The 20,917-nt window shown below is 69.4% G+C and overlaps 1 protein-coding gene across 1 annotated transcript; it reads right to left on the reverse strand.

Annotated features, from left to right (window-relative positions):
- Positions 1–9,597: 9,597 nt before the first annotated feature.
- Positions 9,598–19,712, reverse strand: GABRD (gamma-aminobutyric acid type A receptor subunit delta). Its single transcript, XM_054583456.1, has 9 exons — positions 19,622–19,712; positions 14,269–14,381; positions 13,989–14,056; positions 13,695–13,915; positions 12,294–12,376; positions 11,817–11,954; positions 10,985–11,140; positions 10,561–10,772; positions 9,598–10,317 (listed from the first exon to the last, which is right to left on the reverse strand). The coding sequence occupies exons 1-9, from the start codon at positions 19,687–19,689 to the stop codon at positions 10,027–10,029; spliced, it is 1,350 nt and encodes a 449-aa protein (XP_054439431.1). The 5' UTR covers positions 19,690–19,712; the 3' UTR covers positions 9,598–10,026.
- Positions 19,713–20,917: the final 1,205 nt, after the last annotated feature.

Below are 20,917 nucleotides of genomic sequence, written 5' to 3' on the forward strand. Positions count from 1 at the left end.
GTCCCCGCGCTGCAGTGCCCCGGGGACTTGGAAATGGCAGCTCTCGGGGCCGGATCCCCTGAGTCGAAACTCCAGCCGTCTGTGCTCACGAGAGCGGGGCGATTCCAGGGCGAGCGCTCATCTAGGGGACAGCGGGGAAGGGTCGCTGGTGACCTGAGGCGGGGGGAGGCGGGGCGGGCGGGAGCGGATCGAGGGAGTTCGGCCTCCCCTGAGGACGAGTCAGGAACTCAGGTCAGGAACTCAGACCCACGATCCCCAACTCGGTACAACAGCGTGTTCCCCTTCCGGCCGGTTTAAGGATGCGGAGATCGAGGCTGCGGGGAGCAGAGGTCCCGGCGGAAAGGGTCCAGGCTCCGCTGGTCGCCTGGGCCCAGCCGCCCTCCTCCCTTGTGATCCAAGATCCCACCGCAGGCAAGGCTTGCCGGCCCCCACTGGCCGGCTCCCTCTGCTCCTGGACCAGGAGGCCGACTGCGTTGGCCCAGGTCTCCCAGCACCGTCATTTCTGAATCCACAACGTCCTTCTTGGCAATTGATCCGAGCAGTCGGCTTTGAACCCCTGCCTCCTCCGTGCATCCTCGGCCCCCTCCGTGTAAATGTGGCATTGGGTGTCGCTGAGGAACCCACCCCTTCCAGGCTGCACCCACAGGGACCCACATCTGCTGTCAGCAGGACCTCACCTGGGCCCCAGGTCTGCAGCGCCCCCATCTCTGCCACACCCACCAAACCCCATCCTCCTGGGCTGAGCCCCCGCCGCCTCCCCCCCCTTCCCAACCCAGCTCCTTTGGTGACCTCTGACCCCAGACTCCACTCCCTGCTTCACCCCTGCTCAGCTGGACCCTCTTCACCTGGACAATTTTAAGGACGCCCCATTCACTCCCTCTTTCATTCCACGCATGCTTCCTGGCGCCTCCTCGGTGCCAGGCGCTGCAGGGACCCCTAGGAACCAAATGGACCATCTCTGTGGTCCTAGAGCCCTTGTTCTCCCGAGATGCAGCCGCAGAGAAACCTGCTGACAGCCCACCTCTCACCTACGTAAGGTGCTGGGGGCTCTCCCTTCTTTAAAAAGAACCACCTCTGCGCTCTGCACCCACCTGCCCACTTCCGGCTCCTCCTCACCGCACATTCCTTCCTGGAGCCCTTTGCATTCCTTGCTCCACTCATCTCTCTGGCCCCTTCTCCAGCCCCTGCCCCACCCACGGGCTCCGGTGTTTTAAGCGCAAGGGCCGCCCTGGCCAGGTGCCCAGCGGTGGGAGCGTTGGCCAGATGAGCCGAAGCTGCCCACTGGATCCCCCTCAGGTCACCGGGAAGCAGCATCCAATGGAGGCGCGAATTAGTGGGACGGCAAATTGACGGTCCTCTCTCTGTCTCTCGTGCTCTCTCCCTCCGATATCAATACAGGAAAGAATGCAGCGGTCAGCCCTCGGGCTTTTTCTTAACGGACCTGCCGGTGCACGGACAAACTCTCACCCAGGATGCCGCTCTCTCCTGCTGCCCTGCACCCCGCCCGCTGCCCTGGGCCTGACCCCTGACCGCTCGCAGGCTCTGCTCCACCCCACCAGCCCCGCCCAGCCAGGCGCCCAACCCGACCACCTTGGAGGCCCCTTGGCCCCTCCCTCTGACACCTCACTCCCCTCCAGCCGCAAATCTGGAACGTTCCACCCTCGACCAACTTCCAGGTTCCAACCAAGTCCTGCCACCTCCCTGGCAGCCACCTGGCCCAGCCGCCCCCAACCCCGTCTGTGCGGGGACTTTTGCCCCAGTCTCCACGTCCCTTAAAATGCGAGCCAGTCTGTGTCCATCCGTCTGTGTGCTGTTCAAAACCCCCAACGATTCCCATCACCCTCGGGAGAAGCCCACAGGCCCCACAGGGGCTGGGACCCCTTTCCTTCTGCCTGCACCTTCCTGGCCCCCTCTCGCCCCGGGGCCTCTGCCGGTGCCGTTCCCTCCCAGCAGCGCCTTCGCCCAGACCCACACTTCCCGCAGGTGCCACCTGCTCACCCGCCCCGGCCCCGTGGGCGACACCGTCGCTGTGCATGACCGCAGAGCTCCGGGGCCGTCCGTGGGGTGTGGAGGCAAACAGGACTCGAGGATCTGCGGTGGGGGGAGCCCTTTCTAGCCAGGGAAACCCTTGCTGGGGTTGGAGCCACACACGCCCAGTGTCCCCGGGCACTGGCTGCGGCCTCAGCCGCCACGTGGGAGCCGCCCTCCCGGGGGCTCACACCTGGGTCACGGCAGCGCCCGGTCCTGGGAAGTCCGGAGCAGGGAGCCAGCTGCCTGGTTTGGGGGAAAACTCTTCTCTGTGGGGGCTGGGGAGGGGAGTGTTCTAGGAGGGGTCCTGGGTCTGGGGCCACAGGCAGCCCCTGCTGGGGGTGCAGTGCCCCGAAAAGCCAACCCCCCCAGCCGCCTCCCCCCATAACCAGGGAGGGTGGCAGCTGGGCTTCTGCATTCTCCCCACTGACCCGCTCTGCGGCCGGCCCACGTGGGCCCTCAGACCGGCCTCAAGGGCAGAGTGCGGGGTCCGGAGGGACAGACAGGTGGGGGCCCATCCAGGCTCACCGTGTCCCTGCCCGCTCTGCACCCTAGTGATCCGGCAGAGTGTCGGTTCCGCCCAACTCCCCCTCCGGCCGTGGCGGGGGTCGGGGCCTAATGGGCCCCGGGGGACGGTGGTGTCTCCCCCCCCCCGCCCGGTCTCGGGGCCCCGGCACACGGTGGAACAAGCACGTGGCGGCATGCGTGCATCGCTGCAGCTCGGTCGCGAGAGCGGGGGGGCCTGGCCAGCCCCCTAGGACTTCGGCCGCTCTGGCCCCTCCCAGGGGCTACCAGGCAGGACAGCGCCACCCCCGCTGCAGTGCAGTCAAGAGCAGGAAGCCGCGGAGCCGGACTGCCAGCGCCCCTGGCGGGCGGAGCAGAGCAGGGAGGGGACCTTCGGACCCACGTGCCGGCCAGGACAGACCTGGGGGCGGCCCCTCCTCACCCGGCTGCGGCCTCTGTTGGCCCGCGTTCTCCACAGAGGCCTCCCGCATTTCCACATGGCCAACACCCATCATTCCCTAACAGAAGAGACAAGGGCGCGGGGTTTGTGTGTGTGCGCATGTGCGTAAGTGTTAAACACACTGTAAAAGCAGCACAGGCCTTGGGTTAAACCTCAGGAGCACAGGCGGATGTAGGCGGAGTGGGACCTCCCGGCCTGATCTGTCCCCTATCCCAGCAGACAGCGGCTGGGGGACAAGCGTGAGGAAGCCACCAGCCTTCCGGCCCCTCTTGTCACCAGGGACTGGAGGGCGGAGGTGCAGGGCGGTTGCCTGGCTGCACTTCCCCACCAGGTGTGGGGTGGGGGGTGGAGGCGGTGGGCAGAGGGCAGAGTGGGCGGCAAGGCCTCCACCAAGGTCCCTTCCCCAGGGGGCACCTGGCTCACCTGATTTGGTTGTTGTTGTTAACCCCCAGCTGAGGATAATTCCTCATTGTTTTTAAAGAGAGCGGAAGGGAAGGATAATTTTTCTTGACAAATGTTCTTTATGGTGATACTTTCAAACGACTTTGAGATCCTCGGGGTGAAGCGAACACCAGGCGGAGCTTGTGCTCCAGGAGACTCATCAGACCAAAGCCTACCATGCAGTCTGTCCCTCCCGTGGGCTCCTCCCCAGACCCCCAGCCGGGGGCCGCCATCCTCGCTGACAGCCTCAGGCTGCGTTCGCACCCACAGAGATCTGACTGTGGCATCTGGCACCTCATGGGGTTGGGAGTTGGGGGTGTCGGTCATCCTGGCGCTGGGAGGCTGACCCCGCGGGGTGGCAAGGACTCAGCAGGTCACAGGAAGAGCCCAGAACATCTGCTGACAGGCGCGTGGCCCACGCAGCTGGGGGAGGCCTGGGGCAGCTGGAGTTTTCTTTCTCTGTCACGGGATTTGTAGAAGCCAGTACAAGTGACGACATCCGCTTCGTGTGCCCGCTCACCCGTTCAGCGGATGTTCGCTGAAGGCCAGCCAGGGCCCCGGGTTGTGCCAGGGTGCAACGGGGAGCCGGCCAGACGTGGCTGCTCCCTCATGGGCCCTGCACACCCAGCGGGGGGACAGGCACTGCCCCAGGGTGACACAGACACGGCGGCTCCGCTGGAGGGATCGGGTCTGACCAGGCCCCGGCAGAGAGGCCCCTGTGACGTCTGAGCAGTGGGCGGTGGGGCGGGAGGGCAGGGCAGGCTGAGGGCGGGCCGGGGCAAGGGCCCTGTGGCCCCAGGGAGCCAGTGGCCTGCAGGTGCGGGACAGGCGTTGGAGCTGACCGAGCCTCATTCACTAAGGAGGGTGGGGGAGCCCTCAGGAGACGGGGCTCCATCTCCATCTCTCCGTGCACCCGCCCCCTCCCCCCAGGAAGGAGAGCGCGAGGGCTGTCGCATCTCCGCGGGCTCCTGGACCTGGCGCGTGTCTGCGTGCCCCTGCCCGCGCCCACGTGCCACTTAGCTCCACGTGATCCCTCTCCGCTCCAAGTCCACCGTTTACTCCCTGTGATTACAGACGGAGTCCTCCACCGTGGGGTCTCCATGCACGGCCAGGGCTGGGGCTGACCGCTCTTGGCTGCGGGTTAGGGTTAAGTTAGTGTTAAGCTCCTGCCCACCGGCCGCTCTGCTTCCCCCGGAGCGCAGTGTGGCGTGTTCCCAGTAGAGGGCGCGGGAGAGACACGCCGGAGGAAGGGGCTCTGCTTGCCGGTTCCCCCCCCACCACCTCCACCCCCCTCACCCCGCCGTCGCCCATCGCCGCGCTGCGCTGGGGCGGGGGTGGGGGGTGCCGTCTGAGGACACGGAGGGTTAAGCCCAGCCCCGAGTTTACAGCGCAGGCCTGAACTCCAGGAAGGGAGGGGGCCCTTCCAGCTCGCCCTCTGCGGACCTTCCTCAGCCCCCCAGCCCCCCAGCCCCCGCACCGTTCACGTCTCCCACCCGCCTATTCGGAGTCATCCCCCTTTACAGCAAACAACGGTCCCTGTGTAAAACTGCTGGAAAACCTGTCTGCTGAGTGGGCACAGTGTGCGCATGTCAGTGTGTGCACGCGGGCGCGCCGGGGCGCTTGCGCTCCGGCGCCTGAGCAGTGCGGCCGGACCGCAAGGAGCAGCGGGGTTGCTGAGTCCAGGGGCCAGAGAAGGGAGCGGAGGCTGGGCTGGGGGACGCAAGCGCTGCGAGCACGCTGACCGCAAGGCAGGACAGAGCTGGACGCTGCTTGCCAGGCCTTGTCCTGTGGCTCTTCCTGCACGCCCGCCGTTGGGTCTCACAGCAGACCCCCCAGTTGCTTGTCCCATTGCACCCGGAGGCACCCTGGTCTGCACCCCCATCATGACCCCGCCCCCACCTCCGAGGTCCCCTTGGTGTCAGGCCTCACCTCAGGGACCTTCGGCCCTTCTCAAGGATGTGGTATCACCGCCCCGTTCTCTGGAAGAGGACACTGGGCGTCAGGGTGGCCCAGTGCTTTGTCCACGGCCACAAGGCCCGCAAAACCGGGTCTGAGACACCACGTGACACCTGGCCCGGCCCGGGCCAATGGGGTCACACGGCTCACCTCTCCTGGGTGGACGCGTCCCCGGCAGTGACACCCAGTCTCCTTGGGGCCCAAGACGCGCGGGTCAGAGCACCGTGCAGGGAGACCAACGGCGGAGGCGGGACAGGTGGGTCCGCCCACACTATCCCATCCCCCCACTGCCTGGACTGTAACAAAACCCAGGCTGCTGCGCGGCTGAGGAGGCAGCACCCAAACCCTCGGTCACCACGGCAACGGGCTGGTATTTCATCCGCGTGAAGACCGACAGGGTCACGGTTCACTCCAAGCATCACGGAGAGACAGTGGCCGAGCTGGTCTGTCCTCGCCGGCCGGGGCCCGCCCAGCCGCAAGTACTAGGGACCCATCTGTGCCCTCCGAGCCGGCCTCCCCGGCTTCCTAGACCTTCTGCCCAGAGACTGAGCTGGCGGCGCCAGGCGGGGGTGGCTGGACGCCCGGCTTTGCTCATAAACTTCTCCAGGGTCAGGGAGACAGGCCTGGGGGCAGGGAGCAGCGAGGACTCGTGCTGGGACCGGTCCTGGCTGGGGCGGCGGAGGCCTCACCCCCCCGCACCTGGAGGGGTGGCTGGGGCTGTCCTCTCGAAGGCACGGCGACAAAACGCAGCCGGGGCACCAAAGATGTTCGTGTTGCTGTCTCATCCTTTCACTTCCGGGACTGCGTTTTAAGGGAAGAGCCACAAAGCAAGCACCTGTGCCTTGCACAGGTCTGCCCGGTTCTGGGCGGGGTTGCAGCTGGGAGGTGACACTGGCTGGCTGCAGCGCGGAGGCGGGGTCCACCGCGGCTCCGCGTGGCCTCTGAGCTCTAACGTTGCATACCCACACATGCACACAGACACACAGGGACGTGTACACACGCTGGCACCCACACGACCCTCATCCAGGCCAGGAGAGACGAAGGCGGGACCCTTGCCTGGTGTCCCCAACAAACCAGCACAGGGCCCAGCAGAAGACTTTGGACCCTGCGGCCTCACAGCCCAGCTGTGTCTAGCACCCTTCTCCTGGGAAAGCACCCAGCTGCCCCAGGGGAAGAAGGTCCCCTGTGACTTTGTCACCCAAGGTCAGGAGCCTCCAGTGGGCAGAGCTCAGGCTGCCACTCCCAAGGGACAGCCAGCCATGTCCAGAGGTAGCACACGGCGCCGGCTGGACCCTGACACCGCCCGCCCTGGCAGAGCCGCTGGAGCCGACACTGCGTTCAGGAGGGGCCCTCACTGGCTCTGTACAAGTCCTGCCCGATGGGGAAGGTGCGGGCGGCTGCCGCCGGGGCACACGCCGCGCCTCCCCGGGCTGCGCAGCAGGTCCCCAGGCACCTGGGGGGTGTTCTTGCTGCTGCTGTGACAGCCGTCACCTTGAGGAAGCAGTGGGGTCCTGAGCAGACGTGACCCCCCCGCCGTGTGAGGCCACGGCCCACACGCTGCACCTGCCACACGCAGCAGCCGCCCGGGGCACTCTGCACGGCGTGGCAGGGTGTCCGCTCCACGCGTCGGTGGCAGCCTCCGGGCAAGGGGAGCTGGCGGTAAATGCCCCGGCCCCTCGCTCCTCCAAGGGACAATTCAGGGGTGCCTTCCACACGCGCTGCAGGAGTCCCTGCTGGGACCGGGACCCGGTGCCCCAGGCCAGGAGAGCACCTTGTCGGCTCTGCCTCCTTCCTCCACTTTCCCTACACCTGTGCTCCTGCTTCTGGCCTGGCACCCCGGGGCTGGGCCGAATAGCACCCCCCAAAATGCACGTCCACCCCAAACCTCAGAATGGGACCTTATTGGCAAATAGGGTCTCTGCAGCAGCTATTAGTTAAAATTAGGTCCTCCTGGGTGGAGGGGCCCTGAGTCTGAGGACGAGAAGAGAGGACACAGAGGACAAGGCCACGCGGCTCCGGATGCAGAGGCAGGCGGGGCGTCGGCCCGCCGAGGGACGCTGGGCGCCCTGGCGGCGGCAGGAGGCGGGGGCTGGAGCCCGGGACAGGGCCCCCTCGGACAGAGCTGCGCCCCCCACACCAGAGCATGCGCTTTGGCCCTCAGGCCTCAGAGACAGTGATCTGCGGCACGTCCTGACGGCAGCCCGGGCGCAGGTGCCGTTCCCCAAGTAAACTCTGAGCCCAGCCCCCGTCTCCGGCTCTGCGGCCGAGGGAGCCCAGCTGACGCGCCCAGGTGTGGCGAGCGCTCCGCCTGCCGCGGTTGCAGAGGAGGGTCAGCGCTCGGGCTGCCCAGGCTGCAGGGAGAGAGGGGTCTGGGGCGCCTTCCCCTGACCCTCCGGCCCCTCCGGCTCGGGGGAGGGCTGTCCCGGCTCTCAGGGAAGCGCCGAGTCTCCGCTGACAACGTGCACTCCAGCCCCAGCCAGGGAGCCCGGACAAGGCGGCCTGGCCCCCAAAGACGACCCTGAGGGAACAGGCGCCTGGGGGGCCCGGCGGCAGGTGGCCCGGCCCAGGCCCCTCCCGGGCCAGCTCCGCTCAGCTGCGAGCCCGGCCCCGCCCCGGCCTGCTGCTGCCATCACACCAGAATAGAACGCGTGTTTAAAAAGCAGCTTTTCCCGTCCCTTTTCCTGCCCCGTAAATACACAGCAGAAATAGCAGCCTGCAGGCTGGAGGCAGTGACGGCTGGTGGCGAATCAGGCGAAGGCCCCCACCCGGGTGGGCCTCGCCGCGTGGGTGCTGCAGGCAGCACAAAGCTGGCTTTAAATAGCTCCTCGTGGGCTCCAACTGCTGGAGGAGGGCAGCCTGCAGGCCCGGGGGCGGGGGGGGGGGGCTGGGGCGGGCAGGGTCCCGCGCAGCCCGGCAGGCTCGCTGACCTCGGCACCCGGCCGGGAGCCCCTACGTGTCCCCGGAGGCCCGGCAGCAGCCCCAGGGCAGGGCCCCGGGCGCCAGGATGAGGGGTGGTGCCCGCGGTTGTGACCCAGCTTGGCAGCTGCAGGGCCACCCCAGGCCAGCCCGGGGAGCAGTGGCCCTGCGCTGGGTCACACAGACAGGCGGGGCCAGGCTGGGGCGGGGGCGACCGGGCTGCCGCGGCTCCCGCACGGCCCGTCCTTGCTTTGCTGGCTTGGCCTGGCCTGCCTCCCCCTGCTGTCCGGAGGTGGCCAGGAGCCCCAGCTGACCCAGATCCAGCTGCGCCGTGCCTGGGCCACCTGCTCTCTGCTTGCTCCCAGCGCCTGGCCACACAGGAGCCCTGAGACCCTGCTCCCTGGCCCCTCTCCACCCCCAGGTGACCCTGCAGCCTAGTCCCTCAGCAGAGTCTGAGGCACAGCGGGGTGCGAGGACGGGTCTTCGGGGGGGCGGGGGCCTCCCTGCTGGAGCCGGGCTGGAGGCGAAGGCAGTGAGCCCCACTCCGTGGCTGGGGCCAGGGGGCCAATGCCCGCCTCTCCCCTCGGACAGGGGCCAGTCCTTTGGGGAGCAACCAGGCCCTGGGCCCCTCTGCCCGCTGAGCCCTCTGTGGGTGAGCGTGCGCCCAAAGAGCGCCGTGGACCCCAGGGCAGGTGGCCCAGCAAGGGGCCCTTTCTGGTTCACGCCAGGTCTCTGTCATGCTCCCCTCGAGGCGGCCTGAGGTGGGGCCCCCAGGAGGGGCACCGTGGGGCCAGCAGGGCTGTGGCCTGGCTGCCACCCTGGGCACTGGGCACGGCGCCAGGCTGGCCACGCCCGCCGGAGCCGCACTCCGGCCGCGGCTGAAGCTGCTCCTCTAATGGCGCACCGTCAACCCCCACTGGGGCCTCGCGACCCCCCCCCGCCCCCGCCCCATGAGGACCTGCCTGTCGGATCTCCAGGGACCAAGGGTGGCTGAGCTGTGGCCTTGTCACCCACGTGCTCAGAGGCCGCAGAGGGAAGGGGCTGGAGGTGTTTGTGGGGACTCAGTGGCACCTGACCGTGGGACCAAGAGACCAAGGAAGCGCCGTGACTCCTAGAGGCCACCCCGACCTCTGCCCCCCCACAGACACCCTGGACGTGGCCTCCGGCTGAGACCCTGGGGGCCGCCCCCGAGCCCCTCGGTCCTGCGCCCAGCGCGCCCGCGGCTGGCGGAGGGCCCCCGGCCCCCAGGAGAGGGGCCGCAGTGCCGCTGCGGTGGCAGAGAACGTCCCGCCAGCCAAAGGCTTTGCTTTATTTCATGCTGGGACCAAAGGCCCATGCACCTTTGTCTCCACCTTGTCACCAACGTGACGAGCACCGTCCACGCCTGGCCTTGTCCCTCCTGCCAGGCTCAGTCCCACAGAGCAGGCCCTGGAGCCAGGCTCACTCTGCGAGTCCCCGACGTGCACAGGCCCCCAAGGGCCCTGCGCGCACCGGGCTCGGCCGCGGGGTCAGCCAGCTCTGCTGCGGGGGAGGGGGAACTGGCTGGATGTCTCAGGAGAGGCGGTGGGAGGGCCCGGGGGTGTCCGTCGAGGTGGGGACAGCGCCGCCCCTGAGGAGGCCGAGGCTTTCCTCCCGCTCTTGCCCCGCTGGAAACCTCACGGAGCGGCCGGTCCAGCCCAGTGTCCACTCTCCCTGGAGGCGTCGGCCCGCCGAGGCCGGCCTCACATGGTGTAGGCCGCCCAGTAGATGACGTTGACAGCCGCAAAGGCGGCGGGGAACACGGCGCGGGCGTACATGTCGATGGTGTCCGCGTCGATGGGCTTGAAGAGCGCGCGGAGGCCCCCCGCGCGGGCGGCCCCCTGCTTCCGGGCCTCCCCCGTCTCCACCTCCACCGACCGGTAGGAGCCCAGGAGGTTCCCGGGCAGGCGGCTTGGCCGGTGGGACGCCGCCAGCTCCTGGGAGACCCCGGCCGCCGAGAGCGAGAACAGCACAATGGCGTTCCTCACGTCCATCTGCCGGGAGGGCGGGGCAGGGCTGAGGGCCACCCCACGGACCCCGCCCCGGGCCGGCAGGCAACAACCAGGGAGTTGGGAGGCAGGTGTGTCCCCAGAGCAGTGGGCAGAGGGTCCTGAGCTGAGCTCTGGGAACAGTGGCCGCCTCCCCCTGTGCTGGGTGTGGGTGTGGGTGTGAGTGGCGGGGTGGGGGTGGCTGTCCTTGGTGCTGGGCCCCGGAGACCCGGCCTGGCCCACCCTCACCTCTGCCTTCTGCTCCATGACCTTGACCTTGGCCTTTTGCTTCTTCCGGTAGTCGGCGTTGAAGTGGGCAAAGGCGTACTCCACCAGTGCGGCAAACACGAAGACGTAGCAGATCCAGAAGTACACGTCCAGGGCCTTGATGGCCGACGCCCGCGGCAGGGAGGAGCGGGCGCTGACCATCAGGGTGGTCATGGTGAGCACCGTGGTGATGCCTGCGAGAGGCACGGGGTCACCTTGGCGCCCGCTCTCCCCGGCCGGGGGCAGGCCGGGCTCCTGTGACCAGGCCTGGCCCTGCGGCCCTCGGCCCCGCCCGGCCGGCTCGAGGGGCTGGGGGCAAGGCCTGAGGTCACGGCCCACGCGCCCCGGTCCTGCTCCCGGCCCCCGCCCTTCCACCAGCGACCCGGCGGGGTGGTCAGGCCGGTACCTAGAGACACCCTGGCGGGGACGGCGGCCTGGCTGATCCAGAAGGAGACCCAGGACATGGCGACCAGCAGGACGGAGGGCATGTAGGACTGGATGATGTAGACCCCCCGGTTCCTCCGCAGGTGGAAGTACAGGCTGAGCCGCGGGAACTGGCCGGCTGCGGGCAGGACCCGTCAGGCCCCGCCCTGCCCCGCCCTGCCCCGCCCGGCCCCGCCCTGCCCCGCCCCGCCCCGCCCCGCCCCGCCCCGCCCCGCCCCGCCCCGCCCCGCCCCCGCGGCCACGCTTAGAAGGAAGGCAGGCCCTAGACCCCATCCCCTCCACCTCCCCCCACAGCCTGGCGGGCCAGGGGTCTCCCCAGCCCCGGGCCTGGCCTTCAGGGAGAGGCTGCCCTGCCTCGGGGCCGCCCAGAGGGAGGCGAGGAGGCAGGGTCCCCCACCGTCCCCACACGGGCCCGGGGCCCCCCTCTCCTGACCCGCCGCCACGCACAGCCAGGCCCCAGGAAAGAGCAAGGCGGGGCCCCCCGGCCCCGGTGACGGGGCAGGAGGGGCCAGGACACTAGGCAGCCCCGCAGGCTTGGACCCTGAACCCCTGCAGCGCTGGGGTTCAAGGAGCACCTCACACGCCTCGCGTTGCCCCCAAATCCAGCGCGCTGCTAGCCCCCGGGAAGCGACAGGGGACTGAGAAAGAGGCGGAGAGGAGCTGGCCCCTGCCCACACTGTGCAGCCTGCGCCCCCGCTGCCCCCGCAGGGCCCTGGAGCCGGGCGGGGCCCAGCTGAATGCCCACGGAAACCCGGAGCCCGCGCCCAGGAAGGGGCCCCACGAGGCCGCGCTACCCGACTTGGAGTTCGTCAGCTCCGTGGCGAAGCGGTAGCGGGTGATGGTGAACTGGGCCAGCTGCAGCTTGTCCAGCCCATGGATCTGCTCCTGGTTTTCTGACCAGTAGTAGACGATGTCCTCGGACGAGTAGCCGTCTGCGGGAGAGCCCAGGTGGGCGGCGGAGTCCAGTGCCCTCAGCCCCGGCCGCCCCCGGGGGCCCGACCCAGCAGCAGCAGCGCCAGGAGCCAGGAGGCTCGGGCCCGTCGACGGGGCCAGGGGAGCGGACAGGAGCGCAGGTCACCGCTGCCCAGTGACCCGCAGGGGCCGCCGCCGCGGCCTGGCTGTCCAGGGCAGGGCGCTGACCCGAGGGGGCGGGCCGCTGCTTAGGCCTCGCAGCCCCTCCTGCCCCCGTCCAGGCCTCCCGCCCCACGGACGCCCCGTCCCAGGCGCCTCCCGGCCCCGAGCCAGGCCCCCGCCCGCCCGGGGGCACTCACAGCTCTCCAGGTGCAGCGCACACTCCTGCTCGTCCAGCGGGTACTTGGCCAGGTCCATGTCGCAGGCCACAGTGGAGGTGATCCTGTGTGGGCGGCACACCAGGGAGGCCCCGGGCATGAGGCCGGCTGTGAGCCGGCCGTGCCCACGCCCCACAGGCCGCGACGCCCCCGCGACGCCCGGAGCGGGGACTCCAGGGGCTGCGCCGGTGAGGTGCCTGCTTCCCGGCGGAAACGGAGAACTGGCCACTTTACAGGTGTTTGTGGGTCTTCCTTCAGGAACGAAGGACTGGATTTCATTCCCTTGCTTCATCCTGCCAAGCGCTGGACTTTGTGGCTGAGGCGGGGCCTAGGAGGCGGGTGCGGCCGGGTACCCGGCCCCACCCCGCCCGCGGATGGCCCCAGGCGTCCGTGCGGGCCACCAACAGCGGACCAGCGAGAGACGGCTGCCAACGTTCTGATTTTCCAAGAGAATTTAGATTCCCGTGGAACGCCCCCCCCCGCCGATTTTTAAAATGTTGGCAATTAATTCTATTTTTAAAAGGCATGTGTCAGAAAGCACATGTTCAAACACTCAAACACGCATGTTCACAGCCGTGTGGCTCAGTTGCCAGAAGGTGGACACAGTCCAGCATCCGCCCAAGAGGCGGGTCCAGCCAGGCAGCCAGCATCCTGGATGGGTGGATGCAGAAACCGGGGGGCCCATGTATGGGATGTTAGCCCAAAAAGGCATGAAGTTCTGACCAACGGGACCACGTGGCTGAACCCCAAAGACAATCCGCCGAGTGAAAGCAGGCAGACAGGAAAGGCCACGCGGCGTGTGACTCATTTTATACAAAGGGCGCAGAAGAGGCAAATCGGCAGAGACTGAAGGCGGCCCGGTGGTTTCGGGGGGGAGGAGGGCCACCACTGAAGGGGTACGGGGTCTGCTCTTGGGGGGATGAAATCTTCTGGACCCAGAGAGAGGTGCTGTTTGCACAATATTGTGAATGTGCTAAATGTCACTGAATTGTTCATACATACATGGCTCATCTCGCAGATCACAGCGAGTGGGGGCCGTGAGGGGGCGGAGGGATCGAGCCGAACGGAAAAAGGACTCATGGGCACGGACAACAGTGTGGGGACTGCTCGGGCGGGGGGCACGAGGGGACTAACGGAAAGAATGCAATAAAGGTTAAATAAAAAACAAATAAGCGGTTCATTTTATGGGATGTGAATTTCACCCCAATTCTTTCTTTAAAAGGCACTGCGTTGGCCAAAAGCTACGTCTGCCAGCGTCCGGGCAGCGACGCACGCCCTGCGCCGCACGCCCTGCGCCGCTGCTGGCTGTGCGAGGGGGTGGCGGCCGCCCCCCGCCCCGCCCCCCCCACGGGCCCCGGGTTCCCCGCGGCCGGCCAGGCTCACCGGATGCTGTACAGGATCACTCCGTCGGGCTGCAGCCGGATGAGCTTGTTCTCCACGGTCACGTCGTGGAACCAGGCGGACTTGGCGTTCACGATGAAGGTGTCTGGCAGCCAGAGCTTGTCCACGAAGCGGCTGTCCAGGCCCAGGGTCTCGTTGGTGTGGTTGTAGGACAGCCTGCTGTCCCGCCAGCTCTGGTGCAGGAACACCGTCATGGTGTACTCCTGCGGGGCGACCGGCGGGTCAGCGCGGCCCGGGCGCCGCCGCACAGGGCGGGGCGGGGGCGGCGGCACCTACCATGTTCGCCTCGGAAATGTGGTCGATGCTGGCCACCTCGATGGCGAGCGCCACGTTCACAGGGGGGCCTGCGAGGAAGGGGCAGGGCTGAGGCTGGGCCCCCGCCCCCGGCCGGCGGGACCGGGACAGCCGGGCGTTTTGGGGAGGGTGCCGTCTTGGCGCAAGTCCGCGGAGAGGCCTAGCGGGCCCCAGCTGTGTCCCCGGGGCCGGCGGCCCGCCCGGAGCCAGGGGACCCCCGCACCGCGGGCCCGGCGCCCCGGCCGCCCGCCCGCCTGCTCACCTCCGATGCCCGGCCGGAAGTTTCGGGCATAGCCCTCGATCAGGCCATCCAGGTTGGGGAGCCAGGATATCTCCAGGTTGGAGCCGACGTAGTCCCCGATGTCGTTCATCGCCCTGGGAGAGAGGGGTCCCCGGTCGCGGCGCGGCACTGGCATGGCACCTGGGCCCCTGCCTGAGGCTGCAGCTCCGTGCTGGGCACCTAGGCCGGGGGGGTGGGCGAGGGCGGGGGGGCCCCCTGAGAGCCCCACCAGGCCCGGAGTCACGCTGGGGGCAGGGGCCCAGGGAGCTGTAGGGCCCTCTGCTCAGCGCCTGCCCTGCCGGCTCCACCTGGGTGGAGGCTGCCAGGGGCCGGCAGGGCCCCCAGCCTGGCCTGAGCCCCCAGGCTCCCTCCACAGATGACCCGGGGGGCCGCCAGCCCCAGCCCCCCATGTCAGAGCCCCTCACAGGACAGGCCAAAGCGGCCCGACCAGGGCACGCAGCAGACTTGCAGCCTCCGAGGCGAGAGGTCCCTGCAGGAGGTGCCTTGGGAGGAAAGGTGCCACCAGGAGGCAGAGGCCCAGGGCCGCGGGGGGGGGGGGGGGGGCGCAGGGGAGGTCCTGGATGGCACGGGGGTGGGGCGGGGGCGGCGCAGCCCGCCTCCTGCTCTCTGTCCCCTCCCGACCCCAGAGGCCCCACCTCGCCCTGTGCTCCTGGAGCGTAGTCTGACTCCAGGGATGGGGGCGGCCTTAGCCCTGGTCCAGGACAAGCCCGCAGACTTCCTGGTCATCCTGCCCCCGCGTGGCAGACACCTGGCGTCCCCACGTGCCGGACAGCCGGAAGCACCGAACTCCCCAGAAGCAACCCCCGCTCACCCTCCTTCTGCTCACCTGACCTGGGGTGAGCGGCAGCCCCCAAAACTCACGTCCACCCAGAACCTCCGAACGGGGCCTTATTGGAAATGGGGGTCTGCTGCTCCCGTTCGTTACGACGAGGTCGCGCTGGGTTGGCGGGACCCGCCGCCGCCGCCCAAGTACGGGGGCTGAGGCGGAGGGATGCAGCCACGGGCCAGGCCGGAGGCGCCAGGAGCCGGGAGCGGCTCGGAGCGGGTTCTCCTCAGGGCCCGGGAAGGAGGCAGCCTGCCCGCGCCTTGGCCTGCGCTGGCAGCCTCCGGGGCTGGCAGAGGGTGTGTGTCTGCAGTCCTAAGCCCCCGGGTCCTTACAGCAGCCCCAGGGCACTCACGGCCCCTCCTCCAGCCCACGGGGGGCCGTGCACCGTGGGGAGGCAGGGCGCGTCCCCTGAGTCCCAGAGCCAGCGATGACGAGGGGCACCCAAGAATAACCGTCCTGTTATTCTCGGAATCGTTTCCATTCCAACAAGGTCACCTTGGGCCCCAAGCCTGGCCTGAGCCCACGGCGGATGCACGCAGGGCCAAGATCCGGACCCAGGGTGGCCGGGACCCCTGAGACCAGGGCGCCCTGTGTCTGGAGGCAGACCCACAGAGCCAGCCACGGCCTCTGGCCCAGGGGCCCCCTCCCGGCCCTGCGTCCGCTGCGTCCACTCCCGGGGCCCCACTGTGCCGCGGCCGCTCCTCCCCTCCCGATGGCAGGAGCCACCGCCCCGGCCCCCCAGCCTGCTGCCCCTGCCCCCCGGGACGGCCTCCTCGTCCTCTGCAGCCGGGCGCCCAGCTCCTGCTGCGCAGCGCCGGTCAGCGCAGCCAAGCCGAGGCCCCGCCCTGTGTGCAGCCGCCGCGTCCAGCCCCTTCCCCGTGTCCCACGCGGGCCCCCGCAGTCCACGCCCGGTCTCTCCGACTCCGGCTCCTCCGGAGCCAGCCAAGGCCTCCTCCGAGGCCCTGTCTCCGTCCCCACCCCTCCAGTGCACCACCTCCCCAGGGACGAGCTCGCCACGGTCCCACCCAGGTCCCCGCACGCCCCGGGCTCCGGACCAGGCTCCCATTTCAAAACCATGGTGCTGGCGAGAGAGTGCAAGTCTGCCCCGGTGGGGGGGCAGCGAGTAAACGGGGTGGCGCTCGGCTGGACACACCTGGGGCAGCGGGGGGCCTGGCGCAGGCGGGGGGCCCCCGGGGACCGCGCGATCCTGGAGCTGCGGCGGGCGGGGGCTCGAGGTCCGGGGCTGAGCCTGCAGCCGGGCCTCGGGGCGCAGCCGGCCTGGACGAGGGGGTCTCACCCCGTCCTCTCAGGGGCTCCGGAACCCCCGGGGCTGCCTCAGTTTAGGAAGCCCCAGCAGGCGGGGTGCCCAGGCCCCTTGTCTGTTTCACGTGAGGCCTTTAGAAGATGGTTGAGTTGGCGCCAGGAGCTTCTCAGCTGATGACACTTGAAGACCCCCAACCTACCCCTGGGGCCACCGTGGGGGTGGCCCGCCCGGGGCGAGGGCCAGCGCTGTGTAACAGCGCGTGAGACGGAATGAAAGGAGCCCTGGCCCCAGGCAGGCGCCATCAAACAGGCAAAGGAGGTCACCCTGAAGGTCGACGGAAAGGGATATGAAACAGGCTTTATTTTTGGACTGGCCCAGCTGCCATCCAGCGGCAGCGGCAGCGGCAGCCTGGAACGAGGTCGCCAGGAGACGCCGTCCTTCCCAGGCCCCAGGGCAGCGGCGCAGACGGGGACACCTCCCCCTCCGCGCCCTGCCCTCCACCACGCACCCACGCCGGGGTGCGGGGCCAGGCCGTGGCCAGCCCCCGCGTGAAGCTGGCCTGGAAGTGGCCAGACACCAGAGATCGCTTGGCCTGTGCCGCCTCTGGGGGCGAGGAGGGGACGGGCTCCCCCCGGTACCACTCGTCACCTAGGATGGGGGCCGGCCGTTTTCCAGCTGTGAAGGGGTGCGCGGGGCCGCGTGCCAAGGGGGGCGCGCTGCCTGCCGGTCTCGGTACTGGGGGCAGCTGGGGGTGGGCGTCGAGTACAGGAAGCTCAGCCTGGAGTAAGAACGGGGCGGCCCTGACCGGAGTCTTGGGAGGGGCTTCTGCCCGGGACGGCCCGGGCCCGCCATGGCGGCCCAAGGCAGGGGTTGCCTTCGGCGCGGTGCCCGGGCGCACAGAGGCCAGTGCGGGCTCCAACCCCTGGGGCAGGGTGGCCGCCACGAGGTGACAGGCGGCTCCTGCCCTGCGCTCCGGGTGTCAGCAGACCTCCCGCCCGCCCCTGCCTGCTGCGAACAAACCCGCCCCTGGCTCTTGGCTGTGCCCCCGGGGACAGGAAGGGACGGCGGGTTCGCCGAGCAAAGCAGGGGCCTCCTCCCTCCGAGGCCCCCCCACCACACACACACCAGCCCACGGAGCCCTGACAGCTCTGTTTTTAGAGCAGCACCAGCCGCGCTGGCACCTCAGTTACCAAGGCGAAGCGGAGCCCCGCGCGAACGCACGGGGAGCTGGCGAGGCGGGAGCTGCGGGCGCGGCCTCTCCAAGGAGACAAGGCGCCGGCGGCCGGCGCGGGCCTCCCGCTCGGCGTGCAGCTGGTGAGCTCGATGCCCATGCGCCAGTGGACCGGCAGGCACGGCTTGGACCAGCCCACCGACGCTGGCCCGCGCGTGGCCTCTCGTCCCACCGAGCTTCTCCCACCCGCACCCCTGCGCAGCGGCAGCCGGGACAGGTACCTCCTGTTAGTCCCACTGTGCCCCGCGCCATGGGGGTGAGGACCTGGACGCCTAGGGCGAGGGTGCGGTTCTTCTGCTCTCTGGGGTGAGGGCACCAAAGCTGATGGCAGGAAAGGAGGATGTCTGAAGGCTGCCCCCCGAGGCCCACAAAGCACAGGTGACATTCCTCACCTGACACCCGGGGCCAGAGGGAGGTTGCAGGTCAGAACATTCCAGACTTCAGACAGGCGGCATGGTGCACGTGCAGCCGCGGGGGGCCTGGAGAACACCCCAGCAGGGCATGCACGAATACGCCCCGAAATGGGACGGATAAAGACAAACTTGTCGGAGCCGGGCGAGCTTTCCTGCCAAGTGAGTTTTGCGGTCAAGCTTGGGCTACGAAATTGGGGTTCAGAGAGCCTTGGGTTTCAGATCGCATCGCCGCAGCCGTGGGCTGGGGCACCGACAGATCGGGCGCCCAGGGCATGCGGCTCCGGTCCCCTCCACCTACCCCTTCCTGGTCCTGTGAAGCGGGAAAGGAGGAAGCCAGAAGGCCCTGGGGCTTGAGGAAAAGGCAACACCCTCCCGAGGACGGGGCGTGTCGGCACAGCCAGGGTCACGGCACAGTGGCCTTCCCCCTGCCCGGCCCAGGCCTTGCTGCCCTGCCGCCGCCCCGCCAGCGAGGAACTCTGGCCACGGCCGCCTCTCCAGGTGCGCGCCACCTGAGCGCGTACAGCCCCGCGCAGGCCGGTGGTCAGTCACCCCCGGCTCTGAAGTCTTTGACATCCGTTGGCTGACCATGGCACCTGGACACGGTGGGGGGCGGGGGAAGGAGGCGGCGGGAGGGTCTGTTTCTGCTCTGGTTCTTCTGCAGAGACCTTGCACCAAAAGGCCCCTCACAAAAGGTGCCCGTGGACGGTGGCCCAGCAAGGAGGCGAGCAAGCCCCGACCGTGCTGGTCCCTGGAAGCCAGCGGGAGGGAGCCCTGGCCTGGGGGGCCTTTGCTCTTGCCCTCACCCTTCTCTGGGAGACAGGGCCCTCATTCTGCCTGACTGTCAGGAAAAAAACCCGTGTTTCCAGCTGACAGGGAACCTGCCTGGCTCCCACCTGCGTGTTCCCGAGCTCGGAGGCTGCCCGATGAAAGGGCCCCTGAGAGGACACCCCGCGTCCTGGCCGCACGCCCGCAGCACTCCGGCGGCCGGGGTCGGGGGGTGGGGAGGCGGCGCCTTCCCGTCCGCCCAGACCTGCCCCGGGACACAGGCACCCGCGCAGCTCGGCTCCCGCGGAGCCTCCCCCGTTCTCAGGTCCTTTCTTCCTGCCCGCGCAGCGAGGCGCGTAGCCCGCGCGGGGAAGGGCGCTCGCTAGCCAGGCGCCGGCCAAGTGACGCCCGGGCTTGGCCGGGCAAAACTGGGAGCCGCGCCGACCCTTGTCCCGCCCCGCACCGCCGGTTCAGCACCGGGACAGCGGACAGCGCCCGGGGCGGTGGCGGAACAGGGTGCAGAGAGCGGCGCGGGAGCGCGGAGAGGGCGCGGGGCCGTCCTGGGAAAGGTGGGATCAGACAAGGGGGTGCCGGAGGGGGCGAGACAGGGCAAACTCGGGGTGGGGGCCGACACAAGGGGAACCGGGGGCGAGGACCGGCATGGGAGAATGGGGGGCGCACACGGGGAACGGGGGCGGTGCGTGGGGGCGGATGCGGAGGCAGCCGGGCGCGCAGACGGGGGTGACCGGGGTTCGCGCCGCTCCGTCCCCGCAGCCCGGTCTCGGCGCCGGCGCGCGCGGACCCGGGCCGCTCACCTGGTGCCGCGGGGCCGCTGCGCGCAGAGCAGGAGGAGCGGGGGCAGCAGCCAGGCCAGCGCGTCCATGGCCCCCGGCCGCTCGGGCTGGACGCGCGCGGCGCCAGGGTCCGGCGGGTCTCGGGCGCTCGCGAAGTTGCTTCTCCGGCGGCCGCGGCGGAGGCACAGGCGGGCGGGAGCGTGAGGGCGCTCGCGCGGGCGCGGGCGCGAGGGCGGGGAGCGCGGAGCTGGGAGCCGCCCCGCCCCGAACCCTGCCGCCCCGCCACCTGCCGCCCCGGCCGGCCGCCCCCGAGCCGTGGGCACCGCCCCCTCCGGCTCCAGCGGCCCCGCCCGGCCCAGCCCCTCCCCGGGGCGGGCGTGCTCCCGGCCCGGGGTCCGGCGCAATCCGTCCCACCACTGCGGGTCTAGCCGGCGCTAACGGGAACGTCCGCGCGTCGGCCCGGGAGGCGACAGGCGCAGGACCCTCGGGGACGTGGTCTCTGGCTGCCGGGTTAGGCGCCTTCGGACCGACGGAAGCGCAGAACCTTGTCCCCGAAGCGGAGTTTGCCCGGGGGGGGGGGCGCGGGGAGGCTGTTCATGGGGCTCAGAGCCAGAGAAGCTGGTTGGGGCGCCATGGGGAGGGAGCCAGCGCTCCCGCAGCAGTCGCCTTCTCCTAGGGGGGCCCCTCCAAAACCCTCACGCGGAGCAGAGCACTGGCCAGGGAGCAGCGCTGCCCACGGTGGCTGGGGGGCCAGTGGCAGAGAAGGGGGTGGGTGCAGGTGCCCTGCCACGCACCGCCATTCTGCGGTCCCGAGCCTGCTCTGGCCGTGGGTCAGGTGACTCCCTGGCCAGGCACCAGGCTCCAGTACACCTGTCCCCAGCCCTGGGCAGGGCACCGGGTGCTTGGGCTCCAGCCACGATGGCATCTGCCCTCCACATCCCCCAAAATGCTGAGAAAGTCAAGGCCCGCCACATTTTTGATTTTATAGAATTCCTCAGCAGTTTCCAAAAAAAGCTGATCACTAACTTCAGGCATTTATCACTTCTGGGCTCGATATCAGCTGTCACCAGAAAGTGCATTTCTCGTGGGAACACCTGAAATGGGCAGCTTCGTCCTGCGGGGGTCACGGCCTGGCCAAGTGGGAGCGGGCAGGGGGAAGCGTAGGCCAGGCGATGCTGCCAGGGTTTGCAGCCCGATCCTGACAGCCAGGCCTGGAGGAAGGCCGGACCCAGCCCTCGGCCCCGAAGCCAGGAACGGGCTCCGGGAAAGCCGGTCCAGGCTCAGCAGAAATGCCTCCCTCCAAGGCCCCCCAGCCCC

This window comes from Pteronotus mesoamericanus, unplaced genomic scaffold (genome assembly GCF_021234165.1).
Source record: "Pteronotus mesoamericanus isolate MK-2021 breed Mesoamerican mustached bat unplaced genomic scaffold, CSHL_Meso_final contig_1193, whole genome shotgun sequence".
Lineage (NCBI taxonomy): Eukaryota > Metazoa > Chordata > Mammalia > Chiroptera > Mormoopidae > Pteronotus > Pteronotus mesoamericanus.